Here is a 16,909-nt window from a genome sequence, read left to right as displayed (position 1 = left end):
GCAATGAAACTTCCCATTTCATCTCGAATATACATCCTAAGCATTACTTATGGCCACCCTGGATCTAACTTCTAGTCATGGAGACGTCCGGGGACCTTGTGTTTCAGGACGCCAAGGGCTCCACCCTACGATGGCGCCACATCCAGAAGTTGGTGGGGCACCAGAACCTTTCCTTGCCGGTCGGCATGCCACAGAATAGAGTGCGTGCGTGATCCAGTCAAGGACTGCTCGTGCTCCGTTATGAAGCTGAATGGTCACCCTCGGCAGGATGAGGGGGACCGCCGAACCATGTTGCGGCCCACAGGAAGGGGGATAGCCCGGCTCGAGGCAAGGTCCTGTTCTTATTCGGCCCCCTCCCACTTGGTGGGATATCCGTTCTCACAGTACCTGCCTTAGAAAGGGACAGGAAGACACTGGAAAGGGTGGTGGACTGGATTATGGGTGGAGAGGGTGGTGGACAGATTCCTTTCCCTATCTGAGGATAAGGTGCATCCTCCAAGTGTGCCCTAATGGGGGACGTTATGGAAAGCATATGTACTCCAGAAAGATGCTGTTGCAAAATACAACATGTCACGCAAAAAACAAGACAGCAAGGTAGCAAAAAAAGTAAAAATCTTATGCCACTTGAAAGATGGCAATACATAAATGATAGATTTTTTTCCCCACACATTACATTTACTAAATTTGCCGGAAAAAAAAAATCTAGGTATGGTATCCCTGAATAAAGAGAACATGATATTAGACTGTAAAATTTCATTAAAAACAGTAATTATTCCAGAAATAGTCAATTCTAAAAAAAAAATTATGGAAATCCGATATTCGATTTGTAAGCTGTATCCAGACATTTCAAAATTTATGAAAATGTAAAGTAGACCTATGGGAAATGTTATGCAGCAACTAATTTGGTTGGTAAAACTATCCGACTTTTTTTTTTTTATAAATAAAATGCAAAACTTACCATATATACTCGAGTATAAGCCTAGTTTTTCAGCACAAAAAAAATGTGCCAAAACCACAAACTCTGCTTATACTTGAGTAAAAAAAATATAGGTTTTACCAAATTTTTTTGTGGTAAAATTAGGGGCCACGGCTTATACTCTAGTATATACGGTATCCAAAATTTACCACTAAAATGAAGTACAATATAGGAGGAAAAAGAACAAACAAAAACTCATTATTGCTTTGATAAGACAGTGTTCAAAAGTTAAAACCATATAAAGCAATGCATGAGCCTGAGGGAACGTCCACACGTTCAGTTTATCAGATGCAGCTTTTAAAGCAGGTGTGGATGATAATGGGATGAGACAATTGATGCTGCTGTTCCCCCAACTTTTACTCCATTCCTGGTTTGGGTATCAGAAACTGTATCTGAAAAACTGAACATGTGGTCACATCCTTAAGCTACAAAATGGCTACATCCTTAAGGGGTTAACAAAAAAAAAAACAAGCAGGCACTACCGAAATGATTTTTGTATGATAACATCCCCGCATCCCAATAGACTATATGCGACCACAAAGAGAAAAAGATGGATGCGTACACAGGATAAGACAATAGTAACAATATTTATTAATTCATCAAAAGACAATACATACAGAACAACCAGAATTAAAAACCCTTAAAGGGCACCTACCACCACAAATCTACCTATAAAGGTAGATTGGGTGGTAGGTGGATCAATGGGACGTGAGGATAGCCCTTTTAAGGGCTAATCCTCACGTCCCTGCACTTTTTTGATAACTTTAATTTGATATTTATTCAAATTTACTTATGCGGCTACTGGGGCGTGGAGTAGCCGCATATGAGATTACACGAGGCGGCTACTCCACGCCCCAGTAGCCACTTTACCCCTCCTACTCACCCATCTTCGGCACGCAGCTCCGCGTAGCTGCGCGCCCTCGTCCGGCGATCCTGCCGTCTGCGCATGCGCAGAAGAGCAGGCCCGCGCCTGCGCGGTCACAACTCCGAAACAGGCACGGGCCTGCTCTTCTGCGCACGCGCAGACGGCAGGATCGCCGGACGAGGGCGTGCAGCTACGCGGAGCTGCGCGCCGAAGATGGGTGAGTAGGAGGGGTAAAGTGGCTACCGGGGACTTGGAGTAGCCGCCTCGTGTAATCTCATATGCGGCTACTCCACGCCCCGGTAGCCGCATAAGTAAATTTGAATAAATATCAAATTAAAGTTATCAAAAAAGTGCAGGGACGTGAGGATTAGCCCTTAAAAGGGATATCCTCACGTCCCATTGATCCACCTACCACCCAATCTACCTTTATAGGTAGATTTGTGGTGGTAGGTTCCCTTTAAAAATACATCCAGCGGATGTATTTGACTACCAAGGGCAAGTGGTGCCCTAAACTCCCTATCCCAAACTAGTCATTCAAATGTCTGCATACAGGTTGTAAATACAATAGAAATCCACATGTAAACAATATAATGGTAATAAAGTACACAAAGTGACCTGTGAGGAAAAATTGAGTTGGTTATAGGGTCCCTGAGCCTGGTATACAATACCCAAATGATCGAAAGGTATAGAGGCTGAAGGGAGAATGCTAGCACGCAGACAGGGCCAGACGGGAAGGGAGGGAGGCAGACCCCTCACTCTCTTCCCGTCTGGCCCTGTCTGCCTGCTTGCATCCTCCTTTCACCCTCTATACCTTTCGATCATTTGGCCTTATATTTCCAAGCTTTAAAAAAAAATAAAAATAAAATTTGCACTTATTTTCAAGTAAACGGCATACAAACAGGACCTGTTCACAGTTTCCCCTTCTTGGGCAGTCAGCTGTTCTGTATGTACATTCATGGCCATAAGTTTTGAGAATGACACAAATATTATATTTCACATGATCAGTTGCCCTCTGGTTTTTATGTGTGTTTGTCAGTTGTTTTTGTCACATACAGAAATACAAGTGCAATCATATTATGAGTAACAAAAGCTTTTATTGACAGAATGAGTTAATGCAGCAAGTCAGTATTTGCAGTGTTGGCCCTTCTTCTTCAGGACCTCTGCAATTCTCCCTGGCAGCTCTCAATCAACTTCTGGTCCAAATCCTGACTGATAGCAGTCCATTCTTGCACAATCAATGCTTGAATTTTGTCACAATTTATTGGTTTTTGTTTGTCCACCCGTCTCTTGATGATTGACCACAAGTTTTCAATGGGATTAAGATCTGGGGAGTTTCCAGGCCAGCCATTTAGTTATCACCTTTGCTTTATGGCAAGGTGCTCCATCATGCTGGAAAAGGCATTGTTGATCACCAAACTGCTCTTGGACGGTTGGGAGAAGTTGCTCTTGGAGGACATTCTGGTACCATTCTTTATTCATGGATGTGTTTTTAGGCAAGACTGTGAGAAAACCGATTCCCACACATGAATGGTTGCATGATGCTTTACAGTTGGCATGAGACAAGACTGGTGGTATCGCTCACCTTGTCTTCTTCGAACAAGCTGTTTTCCAGATGCTCCCAACAATCGGAAAAGGGAAAATCAGAGAAAATGACTTTATCCCAATCCTCAGCAGGCCACTCCCTGTACCTTTTGCTGAATATCAGTCTGACCCTGATGTTTTTCCTGGAGAGAAGTGGCTTCTTTGCTGCCCTCCTTGACACCAGGCCTTGCTCCAAGAGTCTCCGTCTCACTGTGCATGCAGATGCACTCACACCTGCCTGCTGCCATTCCTGAGCAAGCTCTGCACTGCTGGTAGCCCGATCCCGAAACTGAAACACTTTTAAGAGATGGTCCCGGCGCTTGCTGGTCCTTCTTGGGTGCCCTGGAGCCTTTTTGGCAACAATGGAACCTCTCTTCTTGAATTCCTTGATGATGCGATAGAAAGATTGCACCTCACTCAACAATCTAACTGCAATACTCTTCCTTGTTAGGCCAGTGTTGTGCAGTGCAGTGGTGACTACATATGCTTCTTTAGAGATAACCATGGTTAACAGAAGAGAAACAGTGATGCCAAGCACCAGCCTCCTTTTAAAGTGTCCAGTGGTATGATTCTTACTTAATCATGACAGATTGATCTCCAGCCCTGTCCTCATCAAAATCCACAGTTGTGTTAATGGAGCAATCATTGAAACGATGTTGGCTGCTCCTTTTAAGGCAGGCCTGCAATGAAGTTGAAATGTGTTTGGGGGAAAAAGTTAATTTTTTAAGGCAAATATTGACTTTGCAATTAATTGCTGTTAAGCTGATCACTCTTTATACCATTCTGGATAATAAGCAAATTGCCATAAAAACTGATGCAGTAGACTTTTTAAAAAATGAACATTTGTATCATTCTCAAAAAACGTATGGCCATAACTGTACAACCATACCTGGTCTGGATCACAATAAGTGATCCAAATAACTGAAGACGTAATGTTCAGCCATGGTGTAAGCAACCCTTGAAGGAGATAAATCCTAAAGAGAACCAGCCAGGCAAATAAACTCCCAAAACTTTATATTCATAAACTGCCATTAGAAAGCATTGCCCCTATCCCTTCATTGTCCCTCTTCACGCCAGTAAACTAAAGAAATCAGGTACTGAGGGTGTGGTCACACGTCACGTTTAACTCATGTTTTATAAAACGCATTGCAACAGTTGAAGAGAGATTTGCCAAACAGCTGTTAACACTTGAGTTTACAAAACACGAATGTTAACACATGCGTTTTGTGAACACAAGTGTTAACAAGTGTTTAATTAAGCAAATCTCTCTTCAGCTGGTGCAATGCGTTTTAAATGCACGCGTTTAATGCAACGTGTGACCACACCCTAAAGCCGTATGCCAATGACCTGAGAGAGGTCCAATGAATCATCATCATCATCATATTCAGGTGTCCAACTTATTCATAAGTAGGAGGTACAGCCACATCCCACAGTGATAGATGAGCAGCCTGCATAATTATGTGAGGTATAATGGTGTAATGTCTCCTCCATGTGCTTCCTGGTGCTGGCGCCCCCTGCAGCCTGTGTGTGTGTATAGGAGAGATACAAAAGCTCCAGGCAGCCATGTGTATGGGAGGAGGAGAGAGCATGTGGGGTACTTGTGTAGCTGATGTCTGCGTCTCACACATGTGTATAGCAGAACACAGCAGGTAAAGCGAAGACACTAGCAAATGCTTTACTATACATTACACACAGACATGAGCAGGGAGGAGACGGGAGGGGGAACATCACGTTCTCCATGTGCCCAGAAAAAATTATTTTAGAATGATTAATGTATGAATTTACTAGATAAAGGCTGGGATGGGATCATTGTGAGCTGCTCCAACAGGTAGTGGTGACAGGACTTGATGACAGGTGCCCTTTGAAGTAAACCTATAAGTCAGTGGTTCTCTTTCAACTAATGCTGTTGCAAGAGCAGTTAACTAGAGGCTACTGAGCTTCGGCAAACATGAAAAGTAAAACTACAAAGCAGAAGTTTTATATTGGCAGTTACCTGCTCCTTGTTTGGAATGAAGCACTGATGAGAAATCCAAGCAAAATGAGCAAGTTTCAGTTTATGCTCCCAAGCAATCTTAGGATTTTTCAGCTTCAAGTGGATACCAGAGTAAATTCCAGCCATTGCCTTATAGCCTCCTATAACAAAAAGAAAAGTCAAAAGATTTATCCAATTTTAAAGAAAGCTGAAGTACACAGACTGGAAAGGAACTGCTGACATCAAATTCACTGTGCATGCGACTGTTGAGCCAAAACATAGCACCACTTCTTTGCACTGTACAATCACTTACATGAACCTAATCCCTAAAATCATTTCCAGAATCTGTTTCATGACTGTGATAACTTCTAAAACCCCCATTTTGATTACTCTAATTGGTCTTTCCCCTTCTAATCGCTCTTCTCTACAATCTATTTTTAATGTAGCAGCCAGACTAATATTTCAATCTACTGATGCCAGTCACTGCACTGGTTGCCCACCCCGTGCAAAACTTGAACATTCCACAGTGCAGCATTGCCCTAATTCTTCTCTATCACTTCAGTCTCTCCATGCTTTATCTTTCAACGATTTGAAGGATATTACATCTTTTATACCCATACCCAGCTTTAACATAACCAGGGGATTGTGGGATTAACCCTTTACCGACATAAGACTTAATAGTAATGTCGGGTCCGCCATCTTTCCGTGGATCGTCGCTCCCCGTGATGTCATCGGGGAGCGGCGATCCGTCGCCATGGTAGCTTCGGGTCTCATGGTAATGTATGAGTAGTTAAATCCCCATATACTGCCATACTGTAGTATGGCAGTATATGATAGGATCGTACAGACACCGTAGGGTTAAAGTACCCTAGGGAGTCTGAAAAATAGTAATAATAAAAATTTAAAAAGTTAAGATAAAAAAATTATAATAAAAAAACCTAAAAATTCAAATCACCCCCTTTCCCTAGAATTGATATAAATATAAATAAACAGTATAAATCATAAACACATTAGGTATTGCCGCGTCCGAAAATGCCCGATCTATCAAAATATAATAACGTTTTTTCACTGCGTTTAACCCCGTAACGGAAAAACGCACCCAATGTCGAAAATGGCACTTTTTTGCCATTTAAAAAAAAATTTAAAATTCTATAAAAAGTGATCAAAAGGTCGTACAGTCCTAAAAATGATAACATTGTAAACGTCATCAAAATCCGCAAAAAACTACACCACCTACAGCTCCATACACCAAAGTATGAAAAAGTTAATAGCCCCAGAAGATGGCAAAATCCCCCCCAAAAAATTTGTACAGGAGGTTTTAATTTTTTTAAATGTATGAAAACATTATAAAACCTATACAAATTTGGTATCCCCATAATCGTACCGACCCAAAGAATAAAGTAGACATGTCATTTGGGGTGCACAGTGAAATCCGTAAAATCCAAGCCCACAAGAATACGGCACAAATGCGTTTTTTTACCAATTTCACTGCATTTGGAATTTTTTTCCCGCTTCCCGGTACACGGCATGAAATATTAGATACCACCATTTTGAAGTGTAATTTGTTACGCAGAAAATAAGCCATCACACAGCTCTGTACATGGAAAAATAAAAAAATTTATAGATTTTTGAATGTGGGGAGTGAAAAATTAAAACGCTAAATCGAAAAAGGGCCGCGGCGGGAAGGGGTTAAAGTACAACGTGTGATGAGAAAACAAAATAATAGAAACATTTTTAAAAGATCTTTTGTGTTTAGTTAAAGGGGTATTCCCATCTGGGCATTCACATTTAATTTAATGCATTTGTCATATGTAAACATTTCTTCAATTTGTTATGTTATTAAAAAAAAATGTTCCTGTGTCAAGATAACTTCTTATAAATGTCGGCATGTTGTCCCTTAGAAACGAGATAGCTTCCTTGGATATGACCACCTCACATTTTGGCAGAGGTGGCCAGACATGCGCTATTGAGTCCTGTCTGACCATATAGATTCAGCGTTCAGGATGGCCGTGGGACATACAGTAACTCCCGGACATTTCATATACAAAAACCTTTTGTTTCTTTGTGCAATCCCTCCAGCAGAGGTGGTCGTATCCAAGGACACAATCTTGTTTCTAAGGAACCATGATTCTTTTTTATGGGTTTTGGCATATTTTTTCTCCCGGACATTCACTGTGCCATAAAAATAATGCATTCCTTATTCTATGGGTCATCACGATTATGGTGATAACCATAAAAAAAGGTATATAAACTTGTTTTGCAGAATATAGAACTCATTTTGTGAGGAATTTGCTTGTTTTTTCATCGCCATGTAACAATGGGCATAACATTTATATTTTTTTGTTTACAGAGCTGTTTTGGAGCCTATTTTTTACGGAACAAGCGGTACTTTACTTGGTTTCATGTCGGGGTAAATGTTACTTTTAGATCACTTTTTATGAGGTTAGATGTGAAAATGTAATAAGTTTTTTGCCTTTTTTTACGACGTTCACTGTAAGGGGTCAGTGACAATTTCTTTTATTGTACGGGTTGTTACAGACGTTGTGATATGCTGTGTTTTTTGGATGAATTTCACTTTGTTTTATTTGATTATTGCATGGGATGTAACTTTTTTTTACAGTTATTTTGTTAGTTAACTTGTTCATTGTAATATACTGCAATACTAATGTATTGCAGCATATCAGATAGTCAGGCTAAGTTTTCTGCATAGGCTGACAGCTGCACTGTAAGATCGTGTTGTTAGCACGATCCTAAAAGGCTGCTACTGAAGGCAGCCCTGGGGTCCTTATCGGACCTCAGGGTCATCATGGCAAGGATCTGCACCTCGCGGTGATGCACTATAGATGCTGCGGTCTAGAAGGTTAAACGGGCGGGATCACGATGGGCGGGATCATGATAGTTGCGAACTCACCTACCAGCAGCCCGCGTGGTGATCGCCCGGGCGCAGAAGCTGAGCTTTAGGATTGTGCTTACATTGCCATGATGTAGGTCTACGCCTTTGTGTGGGAACTACTTGCATCCTATGATGTATAATTACGTTAGGGGAGGGGAAGGGGTTAACAGTGATATGACAGGTAAACAAAACACATCTATTCCCATGTGTTAGTGTTCGAGTTACTATTCTTTAGCCTTTTCAGAGGGAGGATATGTTACAATTTTAGATTCCGAGGTTGTGCCTATTTGCTCCTCCATATTATACCACTGTTAGGCAGAATAGAGTTACCATTTCCACAATTTCTGGCCTAGACATGTCATAGTAAAAAAATTGCCTCCATTTGCAGAAAAAGCCCTTTGTTTGATTTGCTTTATTCCTCAATGTTTCAAGTCGGTCTTGCCCAATTAGAAAACTCATTTGCGTTGTTACCTCTGATATAGTTTGCACCAAGGGGTGTATCCAATGTTTCAGTATGCTGATTTAGCCACCAGGAGAAAGGCATGGAGACCGTATAGTGGGTACAGCGCCCTGTGGCTCAGTACTCTCAGCATCGTGAAATATCACCATTGGATCTAGGGGCAAGTCTACTGTCCAATGTGTGGATATATGGTCTCTAAGTTATCCATATCAAAAGACTGATGCTAAAATTAACAACTTTTTCGCCAGATAACTTTTTGAGGAAAATTGAAAAAAAAAATCTAGATAAATTAGGTATTTTTGTAATTCCGGCAACCCATAGATTAAAAATAGTGAATTAGTTACTCATCGATAATACCGTTTCCATTAGTCCACCATTGACCTTGGCAGGGACAGGAAGAAGAGCGGTTAAAAGGACACCTCCCGCCAGTGATTACAAAATAACCACACTAAGGAAGATGCAATAAGGGTTTATTTAATATGTTTTGATCACATACAATTATTTAACCCTGTGAAGGCAAAGTAAAGAAAAAAAGTACTTTGGGGTGGGAATATATAGGCCGTCATGTTGGACTAATGGAAATATAATTACCGGTCAGGAAGCCTTGAAGATGTGTTCCAGTGAAGCTCCTCTTTTTTCTACCCAAGGCATGGGTTGAGTGTGCTCTTAGTCCTGAGGGTACTGGAGTTTTCTGAAAATTGTAGCAGGAAGAAATTTCCATTTCCAGCCATCTGGCTATGGTTGACACCTCCTCCCCTTGTTTTTCCCCTGAAATTGAATACGTAAATTAGAGTGAATACACCAAGATTCAGTCGCCATTTAAGTCCAATGAGTGCAATTCTTGTTCCCTTTCAGAGGATGGATTCTCACAGAAGGAGGGCAGTAAGATCTCTTGATTCTTGTGGCAGTCTGAGACCAGCTTTGGACAAAATTTGGGTCTAACATAATAATTCCGTCATAAAGAATTTGCATGAAAGGCTCTTTTATAGATATAGCTTGTAGTTCACCCAGCCTCCTGGCTAAGGTGATAGCTATCAAAAAGACAGTTCTTAAAGTTAAATTTAACTCGAGTTAACTCGAGTTCTCAATAGGTTCAAACGACTTCCTTACTAGAGCGTTGAGAACCAACGAAAGATCCCACGAGGGGGGTATTCTTAAGATCCTGGGGTTTTAATCTAGAGGCTGCTACAATAAATCCACCAGTGCTCAATGAGAGGTTGATCAAAGAAGGCACTGAAAGCTGAAACCTGGACCTTCATAGTGCTGGTGGAAAGACTAGATCCTTCTGAAGAAAGGCAAGAACCTGTAAGATATTTGGGTTAGATTGGCAGGGTGGTATATTTGCACAGAAGTAAACTTCTTCCATATTTTGTGATGTATTGCAAATGTGACCGGTTTTCTACTTGCCTTCAGGGAATTGATGACATTGGAAGAGAGTCCTTGTGATTTTAGATATGCGGATTCAGGCTGATAAAAGCAGTCTTCTTGGGTCCAGGTGTGGAATTAGACCTTGCACAGGTCTCTTGATGCTGGCAGTATCACTGGATCCTGATTTATCATTCTTGTCCTGGTGTTTTTTATTTTTTCAAGGACTCTGGTAATCAGAGGAATAGGGAAGGGGGAATGAGGGGGGGGGGGGGGGAGGCATAGGCAAGAGGAGTGTTCCAGAAATGCGTCCAGATAACACTACTTTTCACTGGAAAAAGGGGAGACAACATTTGGCATTTTGTGGCGAACAAGTCTATCTGGGGAGTGCCCCAAAGAAATGTTAGGTTATAAAAGGTCTCCCAATTTAGGTACCACTCATTTGGAAGTATTACTTTCTAACTGAGAAAGTCTGCCTCCTTGTTTTCTGTACCCTTTAAATGGGTGGCTGAGATTGATAGTACATGTTCTCCGGCACAGGAAAATATTTGTTGAGCCAGAGATATTAAGAGATTGAGATTTGGATTCAGATTTGGTACCTCCATGTCTTTTTAGATAAGCAGATGACGATGAGCTAGATGAGAGGTGTTGGAGCTTAGAGCTTCCCAAACTGCCCACAATTCCCTATAATTTGAAGATCTTCTGGCAACTGTCTCTGGCCAGGAACCCTGAACAAAATGGTGAAGGAACACCATTCCCCAACCCCTCATCGTGTCCGTCTGCACAGTGATGTATGGACGTTTTTTCCAGAATACACCTCTTCTTAGATTTGTTTCCTCTAGCAGAGGGGCTGTTGATCTTGTCCAATCCTTCTGGTTTCATGTTCCAGGACCTTATGTTGCAGATATGGGCCTGACCAAATGTTTTCATGGCATCTCAGATTGGGATACAGGATTTCTTCCTGAATTTCTTTATCTGGTCCCTGATGTGGATTTTTTTTTCCTGCGGAAGGAATGACATTTGGTATGATGAATTTAGGTTCACTCCCAAAAATTCTTACTGTGGCTGGTGACAACTCTGATTTCTGGTAATGCTGGGTGGATGGGGACATCACAGTATGTGTCCTTTAAGTCTATGGTGCACATTAAGGAATCTTAGTAAATAATAAATGTAGCTGATCTTACCGATTCCATTTGAAATTTCCTGTAGACAATGAACTTGTTGAGATGTTTCAAGTTGATGATCAGCAGATTTCTTTATCAAAAAGAGAGAAGAGTAGAATACCAATTTCTCTTTCTTTTGTGGAACAGGAATAACTACACAAGGTGTTAATAAAGATGAAACTTCTTGCCAAATGAGAAGGTGAGAGGTTGATGACATAGAAGAAGATACATATTTTGCAGGAGGAAGTAAAGTAATTTCTATTCTGTATCCATGTTTTATGATATTTAAGACCCAGAGATTTGATTTCTAGCCATTTCTCCCCGTACCCTAGAAGTCTTCCTCTTACTGTGGCTTTGTTGCTTTTTATCTCTGGTATGCTGGGGTGCAGAAAAGAAACCCTTTCCCTTTATCCTTATGCGTGTCTTCTGGATTCTTGAAGTTACAAAAGGGCCGCTTCTTGGGAGTAGTTTTTTTCTCCGGAAACCCTTTCTTCTTATCTGACACCCTTTAAAGTATAGTGTCAAGCTTGGGCCCGAAAACAAATTCCCCTGTAAAGGGAAAGCAACAAAACTAAGTTTTTGAGTGGATGTCACCGTTTCCACTGTTTCAACCAGAGTGCTCTTCTTGATGCATTTGTTAAGGCCCCTTCTTTAGAGGAAAAACAGATTTCTTCTGCTGCAGCATCCGTTAGAAAAGCTGTAGCTGATTTTAGCAAGGGAAAAAAATCAAGTATGGTTACCCTTGGAGTTCCTTCTTTAACCCCTTCCCGACATTTGACATAATAGTACTGCATTGTGGGAGGTGCGTTCCCGCAAAATGCAGTACTATTACGTCATGCTTCTGGCACCGGCTCCTGAACGGAGCCAGGCCAGAAGCTGCGGGTGTCAGCTATATATTATAGCCGACACCTGCCTCTAACACCCGCGATCGGACATTTCTCCGATGGCGGGTGTTAACCCCTGACGTGCCAGTGGCATTTGAAAAGAATCGGACCCCCACCGCTGCGCTTACTGGGGGGGGGGGGGTCCGCTGCTCCGATCGCAGCCCTGGGACTGCCAGTGCCCGGGGCTTGCGCGATCCTCCTCTGTGAGCCGGGTCCGTGCCTTCTGGCAGGACCCGGCTGTAACACACTGAGCGTGCGCAGTTACATTACACAATGTAATACATCTGTATTACACTGTGGAATGTGAAGAAGAGCTTGAACAAGCGATCATTGGATCGCTTGTTCAAGCTAACCTTTAAAAGTTAATTAAAAAAAAGTTAAAAACATTAAATAAAATCATTTTTTAATTAAAAGAATTAATTAAATAAAGTTAAAGTCCCCTAAACACAAATATTCCCTATACACATGCAATAAAGTGAAAAAAACACAGAATCGCCAAGAAACCCACATATCGCCGCGTCCGTTACAATCCGTACAATAACTCAGAAACATTATTGGACCCGCTCGGTAAACGCCGTAAAAACAAAACGTGAAAAACACGCCAAAAATTTACATTTTTCATAAAATCTACACAAAAATGTTCTAAAAAGTGATCAAAAAAAGTTATGTGCGCAAAAATGGTACCACTGAAAAGAACAACACGTAAAAAAATAAGCCCTAAACTAGCTTTGTCAACCAAAAAATATTAAAGTTACGTCTCCGAAAAGATGGAAATGTAAAAACAAATGAGATTTCCTCTATATTAGTTTTTATCCAGTAAAATCGTAAAAATAAATGAAAAACTATATAAATGAGGTATCAACGTAATCGTAGTGATCTGTAGAATAAAGATAATATAGTATTTTTAGTGAACGGTGTACGACCCCCAAAAAATATGAAAAGAAAGTAAACCAAAATTGACAATTTTCTTTTCACCCATACATTCAAGAGTTAATAAAATCTCATCAATAAGCTAACGACCCACTAAAATGAAGTATTTGTGAAGTGCATCTCATGTCGCAAAAAATAAGCCCTTATATGTCCAAATTGCCAAAAAATAAAGATTGTATAGCCAATAAAAAGTGACAATGCATAATCTGCTCTGAATGGCGCAGCTTCCCTTCGATGCCCTGGCGTGTGTCCATACAGCAGGTTACCACCACATATGGGGTATTGTTATACGCGGGAGGGATTGCGTATCAAATTTTGTGGAGCGTTTTGGTATTTTATCCACTGAGAATTTGTACATTTTTTGAAAAACACATTAATTTAGCCAAAAAAAAAAATCTACTTTCAAAATTGCATCCGATTTTGTTTTAACCCCTGTAAAACAATTAAAGGGTTAACAAACTTCATAAAAGTTGTTTTACGTACGTTGAGGGGTGTAGTTTCTATAATGGGGTAATTTGTGGGGTTTTACTTTTATTTAGGCCCCTCAAAGTGACTTGAAACCTGAGCAGGTCCCTCAATAGCAGGATTTTGCTTTTTTTATGAAAATGTGAAAAATTGCACCTGACGTTCAAAGGCCCATAACATCCTACAAAAATAAGAGTATGCATAAAAAAACCATAAAGTAGACATTCGGTGAATGTTAGTTATTAAGTTTTTTTGCGGTTATGACTATGTATGGAAAAAGTACAACATTTTGAAGTTCGAAAAACAAGAATTTTTCCAAATTTTCACCAAATATCTGATTTTCTCATAAATAAATGCAAAATATACCACCAAAATTTTTGAACTAACATGAAGTACAAAGTGTCACGAGAAAACTATTTTAAAATCACTTGGATATGTTAAAGCGTACCGAAGTTATAACCACTTGTAGTGACGCAGGGCAGATTTGAAAAAAATTGGGCATGTCAGGAAGGTGAAAAGTGGCTTCAGCGTTTAAGGAGTTAATATGGGATTCCAATTCCATCAACTTTTCTTCAAATTATCACTATTTAACTCAAAAAGGCTAAGCAGTGCAACCTGAACCAAACAACAAAGTACCACCCATTACCTCTCTTCAATTAATTGAAATATCTTACCCCAATAACCCCTTCATTGCATTTGGTTGCCAAGAATTAAGTCTGCACTCCCCCGAGGGCACCTTCGACAACTCGAGGTCTCCTTCAATTTCATCCTAAATAGCTGATTACGGGAATATTATAAGTGATGCACCAAATAAAATTGTACCAATGGTTCCACGATATAGAGGACAGCCCTACCGCACTGTAACATCTATTCCCATGCCTCAGTGGACAGAGTACGCTACAATTCCTGTCATTTTCTCTTAGAAGGATGATCTACCTTTTTTGCAAACCCTGAAATAATCTGGTTATATAGAAAGGAAATTCCCTTTTCTCTGTTTGAAGAGTGAACCTTTGTTTATTTAAATGCGTGCCGAAATTCAAAGAACCTGAAATAACAAATCAAATCAATCAAATCCCCTAAAATGAGTGCTTGACTCTTTAAAATCACATACCATATTTTTCAGGCTATAAGACACTTCTTACTATAGGACGCATCACGGCCCAGCCGCAGGCTCACGGCCAAATACGTTCATTTAGCCCGATGTAGCCTCGGGTACCGCAAACTCATTATCCCAGAGAATGACTGCACTTTGTAAACTTTTTATCATGTGGTGTAGGGGGAATTTTTAACCCCCTGCCACTGATGGGCTTTTCCATTTTATTTCCTGTTTATCGCTACCCACTTTCAAAAAATGTATAAATTTATACAGCTATATACATGGAAAAAAATAAGAGCTTAATAATAATTCCTTTATATAACGCACACAGATTACGCAGTGCTTAAAAGAGCTTGCCAAATCAGTCTTGTTTTCTGTGTAACAAATTGTAATTTCTATTAACAGTATTTTATATTTCATGCTGAGTACTGGGAAGTGGATATAAAATGCAAAATGGGGTAAAATTTTCTTGTGGGCTCTGTGTTTACATCTTTCACGGTGCATCCTAACTGATATCTCTAATTTAGTCTTTCTGTCGGTACAATCACAGGTACATCAAGTTAATATACGGTAGGTTTTATTAGGTGTTCATAGATTTAAAAAAATAAAAATAAAACCTTAGATTTGAAAAAATAGTTTTTTTTTCATTTTGCCATATTCTGACCACAATAACTTTTTCCCACTTAGGTGTACAGTGAAGGGTGTAATTTTTTTCTGGGACATTGCGACCTTTTGATCACTTTTTATTCAACTTTTATATGTTGCTAAATGGCAAAATAGTGTTGATTCGGACATTTGGCTGTATTTTTCAGTTATGGGGTTTACGACCGATAATTGTTTATAATTTTCTAGATAGGGAATTTTGGGATGCGGTGATAACTAGTTTGTTGTGGGTTTTTTGTCTTTTCTTTCTACTGTAATGATAGATGAACAAGTGACCATCTAAAACTAATGCACTGCAAATAAAACTGTATTGCAGTACACTAGGAATGCAAGTGCATAGGCTGACAGGCAGACTGCTTGGCTCAGCTAGGTTCTGCCTCTGTCATACATAGGGACCTTCATTAGGTCCCCAGCTGTCCAGCAGAGCAGACATTAGCTCGCAATGGCGTTGTGGGGTGTTGATAGGAGAGGGGGCGCTTCTGTAACTGATGCAAAAGGACAGGTAGCAATAAGTGTAACTGATAAGTCCTCAATGGCTAAGCACCAACGCGGGCCCGGCGGCGGCCTCCCATGGCTAAGCAACAACGCGCCCCCGTGGCGACCTCCCATGGCTAATAAAATAGAATAAATTAGAATGAAAAAAAATACAGTTGAAAACTAAACATTACTTTCATTATCAATCATAGAAAGTCTCTGGGGTTTATGTTTTTACATCCTTAGGATCCCTGCATTTAGTATCATTCTAGTCCTAAAATGAACACAAATGTGACACTTTTCAGCACAGAAGGCACGTGCACAGTTTATATTTGCTATTCAGAGTGATAATACAAATCCCTGCCCGAGGGTTAGGGACCTTCGATTATACGTAATACGGCTATCTCATATTGGACGCGTCTTTATGCATATGCCAGCCTGATAAAAAAAAAAAAAATGTGTAAAACGCACGCAATTCTTACCTTGCAACTAACTGAATGATCTGTCACAGAAAGCAATTGAAGTCCATGCTGGAACAACACACGTGCGGGGTTTGAGTTGCGGAAGTCACCAAAGGGAGGAGTGAGCGCTCGTCACAGGAAGTGCCGCGGACTTGTTCCTTTCCAGCCCTGAGTCTCCTACTGTACGTAATTACGTATGTTAACAGTGGACTGTTTCAAAGCAGAGCTTTATTATCCCGACTGTTAATAAGTGAATAATTCGGCCTGAAGATATCTATTTCCGCTCTTTAGTACGTAGTTTGTTGTAACGGGCTGTGAGTACAGTACACACTGTGTGCTCCAGCACATTTGCTATTAGTGACATAAGACTGAAAAATGTAACACTTTTTATCCTTCTGCGCCAAAAGTTGTGACTCTTCCTAAGAAATCTGACAGAATTTCTATGATGGCCAGAATCCATCCTGTAAAGTAAAGTGATTTGCTATGGATTTTAACCCCTTAATGACCTGGACCTTTTTTGTTTTTTCATTTCCATTTTAAACTCCCCACCTTCAATAATCTATAACTTTTTTTATTTTTATATGTAAACAGCTCTGTGACAGCTTGTTTTCTGCGTAACAAATTGCACTTCACAGTGATGGTATTGAATATTCCATGCCAT

General features: G+C 40.4%; 1 protein-coding gene across 2 annotated transcripts in view; it reads right to left on the bottom strand.

Moving 5' to 3' along the window:
- The window catches only part of URB2 (URB2 ribosome biogenesis homolog), a 106,058-nt gene extending 89,626 nt beyond the window's left edge, over positions 1–16,432 (bottom strand). Inside the window, exons 1-2 of one of the 2 annotated variants that reach the window (XM_072141133.1) lie at positions 16,270–16,432; positions 5,416–5,555 (exon numbers count right to left, since the gene is read on the bottom strand). In XM_072141133.1, coding sequence (XP_071997234.1) covers positions 5,416–5,541 — 126 coding nt within the window. In that variant the 5' untranslated portion in view covers positions 5,542–5,555; positions 16,270–16,432. The remainder of the gene's footprint in view (positions 1–5,415; positions 5,556–16,269) is intronic. The other variant, XM_072141132.1, reaches the window with a different exon arrangement.
- Positions 16,433–16,909: the final 477 nt, after the last annotated feature.

This window comes from Engystomops pustulosus, chromosome 3 (genome assembly GCF_040894005.1).
Source record: "Engystomops pustulosus chromosome 3, aEngPut4.maternal, whole genome shotgun sequence".
Classification (NCBI taxonomy): domain Eukaryota; kingdom Metazoa; phylum Chordata; class Amphibia; order Anura; family Leptodactylidae; genus Engystomops; species Engystomops pustulosus.
The sequence above is the reverse complement of the archived record's forward strand: the minus strand, read 5'-3'. Positions and strand labels throughout refer to the sequence as shown.